This window comes from Nicotiana tabacum, chromosome 13 (assembly GCF_000715075.1).
Source record: "Nicotiana tabacum cultivar K326 chromosome 13, ASM71507v2, whole genome shotgun sequence".
Classification (NCBI taxonomy): Eukaryota; Viridiplantae; Streptophyta; class Magnoliopsida; order Solanales; family Solanaceae; genus Nicotiana; species Nicotiana tabacum.
This window is the reverse complement of record NC_134092.1, coordinates 54,422,243-54,434,320: the sequence shown is the minus strand read 5'-3', so window position 1 is coordinate 54,434,320 and position 12,078 is coordinate 54,422,243. Positions and strand designations below refer to the sequence as shown.

General features: G+C 38.3%; 1 protein-coding gene across 1 annotated transcript; it reads right to left on the bottom strand.

Moving 5' to 3' along the window:
- Positions 1-1,186: 1,186 nt before the first annotated feature.
- Positions 1,187-10,067, bottom strand: LOC107817514 (protein phosphatase 2C and cyclic nucleotide-binding/kinase domain-containing protein-like; the record flags this gene model as incomplete). Its single annotated transcript, NM_001326000.1, is given in 11 exon segments — positions 1,187-1,433; positions 1,799-1,952; positions 6,510-6,640; positions 7,531-7,596; positions 7,680-7,957; positions 8,153-8,219; positions 8,305-8,392; positions 8,563-8,876; positions 9,007-9,238; positions 9,717-9,799; positions 9,980-10,067. Coding segments are annotated over 11 exon segments (1,740 nt in total). The 5' UTR covers positions 10,061-10,067.
- Between the last annotated feature and the right edge of the window lie 2,011 nt (positions 10,068-12,078).

The following is a 12,078-nucleotide window of genomic DNA, read 5'->3' as shown; positions in this document are numbered from 1 at the left end:
CGTAGTAGTCCTTCTTGGCTTTATATATGTTACTATTATGAATCGGATTGCACGCCGCAGCAAGCCTTATAGGCTTTATCTATTATTATGGGATCGGACTGCACACCACAACAGGCCATATTGGTTTTATATTAGCGCTTGGACAGGATCCGTCCTTCCTAAGTCTAACATACCAGTAGTGAGTGCAGGTACCATATAATGCTAAGCGATTAAGATTGATGAGTGGGAGTGAAACAGTGAGATTGAGTACTCTGAGAGTGAGTACATGAGTTTATCACTATGATGCGTTAATTGAAAAAACTCTTTTCTACCCGAAAAATGAGGTGTGACAACTATAACTACATGTACATGTAACAGGCTGTTTTGCAAACGATAGAGGAAGAAAAGATGCACAATAGTTCATAACTACATGTACATCATGTAACAGGCTGCTACTTATATAACAGAAGTTAGCTTAGCTAAACGAGATGCCCATTAATCAATTTGTAGTTGGTCCTCGTATCTATACCATAAATGCTGAGAACTCTCAATAAATTAAAGTGAAATTGTCAATTGCCCATATCATGTTTTTGGTGGCGTAAGACGGTGAAATCTGCAATACTAAACAAGGCAGAGGGGAGGAAAACCTCAAATAACTAGAATAGGTTTGAAACAAGGCATTATAGCTCCAAATTTGGAGAATTCTTTACAGAATAAAAAGCTCTTCATTCTATCCAAATGTAAAACCTAAAATCTGATAAGGTGGTGCAACAATGCTAAAAAATGGCTTCTCTCAGCCACTGGCTTTTAAGAGATACCTCCATTTTCTTTTTCTTTTCTTCTCTTTTTGGTTTGGGGGGGTGGGGGGGGGGGGGGCGAAGATTAGGGTGCGATAAAAAGAAAGGGGCTCTGTTTGATTTACACATAACATATTTACAGAAGCATAGTAAACTTTATAAAAGAACAGAAATAAAAAAAAAAATTATAATACCTGTAGCATAAGCTTATGATTGTCCAAGAAAAGCAGAAAGACATTTCTCCCTAGGCCGCCACGTGGTTGATCAACAGGAGAACATGATTTAGAAGCGGCACCTTACTCAGTTCATTTGACTGATTCTCCAACAGGACAGTTCTGAAACAATAAGCTGGTCAATTTTGCCGCTAGCAGCATCCTGGAATGTGATGGGCAAAACTTTATTCAAAACGCGCTACCAGTCTTCAAGCCACTCTGGAGTGTTAAGCTCCTCCAAGTCCCGAATAGGGGAATGTAGGGAAGCTATGTTGTCATCACCATGGTTTTCCAAGCGTTGACTTATACGAGATAGAATCTCTGCAGGAACAGGACTTCGATGATCTGCTACTTCTTTCCAATCAACACCAGAAAACCATGGATGATTTTTTAGAGAGTGAACACCTTGGCTTCCGAGTCTCAGCTTTTCATCAACTTGAAGTAACTGGCACGAAATTTACATCACGATACAAGGAAAAATAACAAGAAATTGGAGAATTTGTATAACAAAAAGATAAAGAACTTATACTTCTCATCTTCTATATTTTATAACTTTCAATACTTCTCATTTTTCTATTTTTTATTTTGTATAATGTTGACCTAGTTGAATTTAGATGGGGAACATGGTCAATGAGGATTTATATAGCCGACCCCAACTTGTTTGAGATTGAGACGCAGTATTGTTGTATATAACTAATACTTCTTGCTGTTGATTTTAAGGAAACAAAAAGAAGGGATAAGAAAGTAATATATACTATCAGTCATTTTTCTAATTCCAGTCATCAATCAACTCCTTAGACTTGACGATACCTTGGTAATGAGATCAACAGCTTCTTGGCTGAATGTATGTGGAAGTGTAAACTGTCCTTTAGCAATCCTTGCAAATGTAAGCTCACTCTCTCTCCATGATCCAAATGGCATTTCACCGTGTAGCATGAAGTAGATCAATGTTCCCAATGCCCACCTGACAATTTCAACCAGCAAATATTCGTCAGCACCACAAATTGGAGAAATAGCTTATGCCACAAAAGAAGCACTCAAGACATTTTGAGAAAAATGTATGCAGCTGAAGACTCGAAGAATCATGATGTCTCAACAAAGGGTGCTCGCTAATCAAAGAAGTGTGATAAGCCATGTATCTTTCATACAAGGAGGAAGAAGCAAAGAAATATAGGAGAAGATAATGATCTGCCTCTTCTCAAATTCCTGGAGCTTTCAGTTATGGAGGATTGAGCAGTTTCTATAGAAGTTATTTGTTTATGGTTATTAGAAGTTATGTCTTTATCCTAATTGGTTATGCAGTAGCTAAGGTTAAAGGTCCAAATATGCCCTTATACTATACGAAATTGAGCACATTTGCCCTTCGTTAATACTTTAGCTCAAATATGCCCTTACCGTCACATAGTTGGTCCATATATGCCCTTAGAGTTACACAGTTATCCCATATATGCCATTTTCGAAACAGAATCCACCCAATAATTAGCTCTTTCGTTAATTGTATTAAAGTGTATTGCAAATACTATTTCCTTTTTATTAATACTTTTTTTCTTTACCTTTCTCTTTTCTTTCTTCTTTTTTCTTTTCTTCTCTTTTTTTTCCTTTTTCTTTCTCCCTTATCCGTTTCCTCCATTACTGATGTCTTCTCCATTTTCGTCACCAATTTCACTTGACAAAACTCATGAATTCCAATTACTAAGAAAATTTTCCCATAAGGTAATCAAGTTCCAATTTCACTGGCCCTCTAAATAAACGAAATTAAATTGTCCAAAAATTATAGTTTAAACTTTAAAATAATAAAAACATCTCAACATTTAACAATACTCAAAAGACCAAAATATTTAAATTGTTTCCACAAAGATAATTTAATGATTAAAAGCCTAGAGTTCAAGTTGTAGTGTTATAAATTTGAGTTGTTAGTCTTTTTTCAGCTGGACATTTTCTATTTTGTTTTATTAACTATGTAAATTAGGGGTGTACATGGAACGGGTTGGTTCGGTTTTTATCAAAACCAAACCAAACCATTATATCGGTTTGGATTGTTCAGTTTTGTTGGATTTTTCGGATTTTTTGTTACATAAATATTATTTCAGTCTTACTTTGTTAAATATTTTATAACTAAATATATGTTCAATAAAAATTAAAAAATTGACAAACATACGATCTATAAAAATATTATTATGGGAGAATTTTCTTAGTAATTGGAATTCATGAGTTTTGTCAAGTGAAATTGGTGACGAAAATGGAGAGGACATCAGTAATGGAGGAAATCGGATAAGAGAGAAAGAAAAAGGGAAAAAAAAGAGAAGAAAAGAAAAAGAAGAAAGAAAAGAGAAAGGTAAAGAAAAAAAAGTACTAATAAAAAGGAAATAGTGTTTGTAATACACTTTAATACAATTAACGAAAGAGCTAATTAGTTTAGGTGGATTCCGTTTCGAAAAGGGCATATATGGGCCAACTGTGTAACTCTAAGGGCATATATGGACCAACTATGTGACGGTAAGGGTATATTTGAGCTAAAGTATTAACGAAGGGCAAATGTGCTCAATTTCGTATAGTACAAGGGCATATTTGGACATTTTCCGTATAAATAATAGATCTAGTAATGTGTAGGTATTTTTTCAGAATTAAAACTACTTTATTCTGGAACCTTTTCCTCTCCATATGGACAACTTGATTGGTGTAATTGTGTTTAAGATTCTTGCACAAACTATTACCACTAATATTAACTTCTTTGTTCTATTTCTTCTATTATCTACTTTTGGTTACTATCAGTTTGATATCAGAGCAGTAAGATTTGCCATGGTGAACATACAGACCAACGCTTCCCACAGCGAACCCATCATTCCGACTCTTGATCCGATTGCCCAACAATTGACAACTATAGCAGCAAAATCGGAGGCCATAGATGCTTTAGCCACTAATGTGGTTGATTAAAGGCATAGAACAGTGGCGATTACAGCAATAAAGGGAAAGCTAAAGTCATACCAGAAGAGGGTGAGGTTAACATCAGTTGGCATCGAGAAACTTCCCAGTGTTCGCAGACAAAGATGGAATTTCCAAAGTATGAGAGGTGATCCTAGAGGCTGGATTCTGAAAGCAGAGAAGTATCTCCAATACCATCACAGTACTATCAAACGCCTGGGGATTGCAAGGTTGATGTAGCTTCGATGTACTTAGGAGGAGATGCATTGGATCTTTTCGCTTGGATCAACAGCGAGCGAACCATTTACTATTGGGACGAATTGGTGAAAGTTATGCAAGAAAATTACGGACCTACTGAGTTTCAAAACCCTGACGAACATCTCTGTGATATCCAACAAACTGGAATATTGCTCGAGTATAGGCAAGAATTTGCAAACAACCGCGCGTGTGCAAAATTGGCCAGAACACTATTTGCTCGGAGTTTTCCTTAGTGGGCTCAAAGAAGGCCTTCGCATAGACATTAAGATTCACAAACATTTGTGTACAAGGCAATGAGCCTGGCTTTATAATATGAAGGAAAACAGTGACCAACTCGGTCCAGTAAGGCACCCACTTGGCCTTCTGTATCACGACCTTCTTCAGTTGGGACATCATCTTTAACGGCTCGAGAATCCTTCAATTTTCTGTCATCCCGCCAACCAATTACATGTTCTTTTCAACCACCATCACTTCCAAACACTCGCTCATTGACTCCTAAACAACAAATTTGGCGAGACAAAGGCCTCTTCTATCATTGTGGAGAAAAGTTTAGCCCTGGTCATCGCTGCAAATCTGTGACTTTTGCTCAACTGGAGTTGATGCAAGAAGAGAACGATGCAGAGTGTGGAAGATAATAATTGTGTGGGCACAATTTCCCGAATTTCGCCTTGAGGACAATTCGTCTTTCTAGGAGAGGTGTACTGACAAGCCACGTATCTTCCATACTTATTCAAGGAGGAAGAAGCAAAGAAATATAGGAGAAGATAATGATCTACCTCTTCTCAAATTCCTGGAGCTTTAAGTTATGGAGGATTGAGCAGTTTTTATACAGTTATTAGAAGTTATCTGTTTATAGTTATTAAAAGTTATCTGTCTTTATCCTAATTGGTTATGCAGTAGTTATGGTCAGCCTATTATATAAATAATAGATCCAATAATGTGTAAGTATCTTTTCAGAATTAAAACTACTTTATTCTGGAGCCTTTTCCTCTCCATACGGACAACTTTATTGGTGTATTTGTTTTTCAGATTCTTGCACAAACTATTGCCAGTAATATAAACTTCTTTGTTCTATTTCTTCTATTATCTATTTCTGGTTACTATCAAAGTGTGTCCAGTGAAACTCAAAGACGCTTCCAAACACATGATAGTCAATGCAAGCCTTATAAGATTATTCTATTCTCTTTTCCTTAGAGGGGAGAGAGACCATTAGAATTTTGATTGCACTCTTTGAGAAGAAAGACACGGAGGGGGAGTAGGAGATGCTCAAATAGGTAGCCTCACAAGTCACTCATTACTGTCTTCCAGTTTACTCAAGTTGCAGAGGCTTCTCCATTAACCAACCTCAGACATTTGTTCATTCAAAGGTTTAAAGAATTATGTTACATTACTTCTATGTGCCTCCACTATACACCTTCATCATTTTGAAGCTATTGGATTTGTTTCCAGAAATTTTCAATATGAAAGAGCAATCTACCTAACTTCATTATCTCATCATTCCCCAAACCTCAAAAAAGAAACAAGAGAAGCATTTTCATTGACCAGACAGGGCTGGCTGCAAGTTAGCCTCTACTAGCAATAACGATCCCATTGTGCATGCCTTAAGGGTACGGCTTGGTGACTCTAAAGCTAAACTCATACCTCATAACCATGAGATCATGGATGAATTATCCTTTGCCCATTTGATATATCACACAAAATATATACACATGCATACACAACCACTTGTTATAGGAGTTAAAACAAAATGATAAATTCGCGTTTGTAATCTTATAGTCAGAAGGGACGGGACACTTATTCATTTCTAGATACACAACTCCCAGATGATCACCATCCTCTTAAACTAATTGCCAAAGCATGATAATCCATACACCTCTTTTAATGTTAAGCAATCAGACTAAGTATCTCATGGTATCTCATTTTGTAGTAATTTATGCATCATTAACCTATAGTAATTATTTCAAAACTTCAAGATATTCCATGGTTAACAGGGCTAATATGGCTGCTGAAGCTCATTAATTATGCTTGCATGACTTTATGATAGTCATTGAATCATTGGATAACCAAATATGTTTTAGACGTCATGATAGACAGAATATCCCATGCGCCTTTGTATAAGTTCTCTTAAGCATTTGCATAATATTAAGGCAATTCCAAACTCTGCACTCTTTGCTCTCAATTGTACTTCTCCGCTGTCAAATTAGGTTTCCTTAGAACAGACCCAAGATAACCAGTTCTTCATCTCCATAATTCATAATGCTTTATTTACCAAATTAACTTTTTCAAGAGTCATATGTAGTACTTCCAACAAATTTTGACTGGTGTGGGAGTAGCATTTTACCAGTCAGCAGCAAAGCCATGGCCTTTCCCTTGGACTATTTCTGGAGCTAGAGAATCAGCCATCCCGCATATGGTAAATGTCCTCTCATCCAACTCAGAAGGAATCTTCTTAGAAAATCTGAACTCCACTAGCTACAGAAAATCAATAGAGGAATATCATTATTGGAAAAAGTAATTACCAACGACATACTCTGGTTGTTTGTTTCACATACTAGTTATGCAGGTATTATAATATAGGGATCACTATGCGGTTAAGCAGTGAATAACAAAACATGGATTGTTAAGCGCTGAACAATAAAATTCAATGATTATTATGGAATGAAAAAATAAGGGGTACTATTACTTTTAGCCCGCGCCAGAAACTATTTATATTCGGTAGCCGAAAAAGTGTATAAAATTTGTATAACTTTTGTATATACCATACAGAATGTATATATATACAAAAAATATACATTTTTTCGGCTATTATTCTGAGAGAGGCTATACAGTGTCATTTTCCCAAAAAAATAACATGAATTCTTATGGGGGCATCCTTTTGCTGTTTTGGCTTCCGTAAATAGTATACAGCTATTACAGCACATCCTTTGTGCTCGACTATCTACAGATTACCTTACCTTTTAAAAAAATACATGGATTCTTATGCAAAGGTTGCAATACCAAAGTCAAAATTTAGCTTTATCTTGGTATTGATAATTCAATATTTCTAATTAAATAATTATCCCGAATAGAATAATATATAGATTTCCGTATAAGTTATGCAACTATTAGTTATACATAATTTATACCGGAAAGCAAACACTATATTATGCAAAAATTTATACCGGAAACCAAACACCGTATTTGTTTTGAAAAGGGTCGCTCAAACACCGTATTGATAATACAGATATTTATACTGGAACTTATTTTTTCTTATACAGAAAACCATACACGCCCTGATTGCAACAGAATCATTGTCATTTATGGAGGTCCATATAAAAAGAACTCTGAAAGCAATTAGCTACATGAGCAACAGAAATATTTACCTGTATATGGCCAGTTTGGTCTAACATTAGCACATCAGGAGACACACCTCTATAGAGAATACCATTCTAGAAACAGAAGGCAAAAGGAAAAGAGTTAAATCTTGAAATTACCATGTGCTTATAATAACTAGGACCTCTAGACAACTTACATTGTGCAAGTCTTCCAGGGCAATGACAACGGATGCAGCACAGAAACGTGCTGACTCCTCATCAAAGGGGCTGTGAAGTATTGCTACCATAGAGCAAGCCAGGCATGAGTCCAGAATTATGCCAGCATGAGTTTCATCAGCACAGGTGCATAAAACTTTAGGTACTGAAGCTACTCTGTTCATTTGCTTCAATAGATTCTTCTCTTTTAGTACTTGTTCTTCTTTGCCAAGCATCTTAATTTTCTGCTTTGAAAATCTCTTCAAGCTAAGCAGTTTATCTGCAGAAAGACGAGACAATTGTTAATTCCTGTACTGAATACAATCATCAAGAATCTTGTACGTCCACTTACTGCTTCTAATAGGTATTACTGGTCAGTCACAAGGTAAACCAAGAGAAAAGGCCCCCAAAGGAATGGCCACTGGAATTTTCAGCATTTAAAAGAAGCACTACTGAGGACATAAGAAAAATCAACCTGAGTTTTTCAGACGCACTAGGCCAATCTCACTGCAGTCCGTTGAATACAAACAAGTCTGCCACTCCTAGACAAATAGCTAATATATTCATACATCTGCCTCATAAAAGTTTTTCAGAAATATGTTAGGAAGAAGTACAAGAATCCCTCACCAAATAGGCAAGCTGCAAATCTGCAAGCATAGAAGTGTCAACGCTCGGGATAGATTCTGAAGAGAGAATTGTTTGATGGCCCTTTGCCCTATATAATTATGTTAGTGGAAAAACTTTTAGTCGTAGATACGAAGAAAAAGTAAAGGCTTCAATCCCTTTACATCATACATCTATCAGACCCCAAATGTAAAACAAAGAATATAGACATCTTTTTTCTTTTGCTTAAATAACTTCAATCTCGCTAGATTTTAGACATACTTGAGATCATCCTGTGAGAGCTTTGCCAAAGAACCCACAACTGAATCAAACTTCTCCTTAGTTAAGATAGCACATACCACATCACCCACAGCAATGACACTCAAGGAGGCTATTTGTTCCCCAAGAAGTGTCCATTCCCCAAAATAGCTCCCTTCACTCTTTTCAACTGTTATGCCTTTTTTGTTATGTGTATCATCCTGCTTTTGGTTTTCACACATGAGACTTGATGCATTTTCACATTTCACTAAATCCATGTCAAATGTAATTTTTACAACCCCTTTCTGGATAATGTATAGGCCCATAGGTTCCTGATTCTGCAAAAAAAAAAAATCCAAAGCATGTGTAAGAGAATGTAGCTAGCACAAGGTAGTTGTCATAAAAATAGTTATCATTTTAAATGGGGCAAAGTGTAAGCAGGGAAGGAAATAAATTTGAAATAGCTACCTCATTTACTATTGTCTGTCCATCAGAAAAGGGCACTTCTGAAACCAACTCTGCAATATGACTTAGCTGTAAAATTGTCAATCTTGAGAGAAGATCTACAGATCGCAGCAGCTTCAACGAAGACAAATTAGTAAACTCGGACATAAGAATATTTCTAAAATCTTCTCTTTTTAGTTCCCACAAAATTCCATTGGTGACAGCACGAACAGAAGCTTGGAGTGGTTTATTGTACCTATGGTGCAATTGAATTCAACGAAAAACAGAGATAGTCAGAATAATTCTACAGATGATCCAAAGAGTAGTTGAGATTAATCAACTGTAACTAATAAACTAGTACTACGGTGTTGCAACTTGCAATATTACGATCCACACAAAAAGATATAACTACCAAATAGGTAACTCAGGTTGATAGGACCCAGCACTTCATTTAAAGAAGAGAACGGACATATTGCATTGCTGCTTCAGATTGTGAGAGAGGATATGGGAAGAACGAACTACACTAGCATATCGGTGTAAAGCTTCACAATAATATAACTTTCAAGGTACCACATATTCTTCAAGTACCATACGGCTTGTCTTGGAGTAAAAATAGAAGGCGAAAGATAACAGCTCTGCGATTAGAAGCATTAGATCGTATTTCACTTTCCCATAAAAGAACGATTTCGAATTTGATTGTGACGAATTACAACGGAAAGAAACAGATATCTTACATCAGAGCCAGCTCTCCAAAGGATGACAGCTTATCAGCCGTGTAGTGCTGAAGAACCCTTGGAACTTCTCCATTTTTCTCATCCTGGCATTTTTAATTCAAAGTTGAAGACTTCAAACTAGATCCAATGAGAATTAATTGGGACAAGCTTCTTTTTATGATAATGATGAATCTGATAATTTCCAGAGAGTAAGTGAACCGCACACAGTTAGTTTAATGACATTGAAATAGAATCAAGTGAAAAAACGACTCCCACGGTCCCACCTGTGTCGCTAAGACCTCAAACTCCCCACTCCCAACGACATAGAAAGAGTCACATTCTCCACCCTGCAAAACATAGACCATTGGGAATTACAGAAGGAATTTTTATAATGTCAGAATTTAGTGCTCAAGAAAGAAGGAATTTTTATAATGTCAGAATTTAGTGCTCAAGAAATTGATGTGTCATGTGGCTGGAAAGTTTGAAGGGAATCCATCAAAACCTCCCTAAGTCCTAAAATATACATACATGCAGATAGGAAAAACAAATCATCACATGTGGCCAGGAAAGAGACCATCATAAGTTGTCTCACTAGCCAGGACATGTTGAAGATAAAGTTCCAATAATCATGGGCCTATCTTTACGTGTAAGCATCATCACTGACATTCTTGTTTTGATATAGTACTCCAGAAACCAAGGCCATTATCAACTCAAATACCAAGAGAATCTACTTTTAATAAATATCTCACTCGATCATGTTAATGAAGAGTTCTTACTCAAATGATCACTCCAACAATAACTACACCTCAATCTCAAACAAGTTGGGGTATGATCCTCAATATCCATTCCACTCCATCTGACTATCTTCATTCCAATGCTTGATTATTAGTCTAATTGGGACCAATTAGCGTTTCTTAAAACTAGGAATTCTATAAACCTCAAGTTATCTCCACAAGGATATGCAATCTCTAACCAAAATGAAAGGACTCTTCTCTAACACTGGACTTAGTGCAAGTGTAAATGTCACAACTCGCATTTTGGAGTTGTGATTTCGGCCAAGAACTGGTGAGAAAAGGTCCTTCTGATGGTCTGACGTAGAGCAGTCTACTCGGGCAACTTGAGCTTTTTAATTTTAAGCATATATAAGGGGGGTATAGGTGATGAAAGCTCCGATCTGCCTCCCCCATACGTGCTGCCACCGAGCCGTATAGAACGAGCTGCCTTGGGGGCGAACCCCAAGGACCTGCCTAGATGACTCAAAGGAGTGTCAAAGGTATCCACACGAGTTTGGGAACTCGTATAGGCGGCGCAACGCCTTCCGGCCTGCGTTGGGCATCAAAGTGACGCTGGAAGCTCGAAGTGTGGAACGGCCAGCCCCGCGGGCTGCCGAATGTTAGAACGAGACCTCCGTGCCGATTGGATACTTGACGCACCTGTCATAGGGGCATCATGTGTCGACTTGTGAGCATGGCTTTGGTTCAACCATGCAAGCAAGGGTCCGTTGGCCTAAAGGTGCAGGTGTGGGCGACATTGCACTACTTCGGAATGGAAGCGTGCTGCAAGAGGGCTATGTATGGGCATGGCACGAAAGAGGCGCATGACAATGGCCAAGGGCTAAAGGTTGCCTTACTTGGGCGAGGCACGAGCTAGTCGCGAATGCACTAGGCGAGTGTCAAGCTTGAGGATTGGGTTGTGCACGCGGGAGCGATGCTCAGTCTTGGGCTAAGGACAAGGCATGTCCTAAGCCAATCCCCCAGGGCGCGCATGGATTGTGATCCTAAGATGGAGCGCCACGACATGTCTAGGGCCAAGGGCCTAGGCATCCTACGGGCGGCACAAGTTGGGGTGAGCCTACGGGCGAGTCCCACCGACAGGCACAGGATCGTGCTTGAGAAATCCTGGGACAGGAAGAAGGCTGGCCTGCAGCGAGGGGAACTGCAGGCGCCGCACGGGCGAGCAGGTGCCGCTACCCAATGTAAGGATTTGGCCCAGAGCTGATTAAGGCCATACTATGCCATGGCACAACGTCAAGACAGAGGGTGAATATGGCGAGTGCATTTTGGATGTCAGTGCCGAGATCACGTCAAAGCAGAGATTGATGTTCATATGCCACCAAAGATCGAGAACCCGATACTGATGGTCGACGAAAGAAATGGGTGATTCCATCGTCTTTCGAAGTTTAGGTCGCTACTGAATGAGGTGATATGCCGATGAGTCGGATGGCCAAGAGAATGCCATGTTTGCCAGGTCGTGCAACCATATTGCAAAAGAGTGGTAGCCTTGGACTATAAATTTGGGGCATGATCATAGCGGAGATCTTGCCAAGGATGCGTGCGACGCATCAAGCTGAGTGTCTTTCCTTCGGGAGAAGACTTTGGGTTGC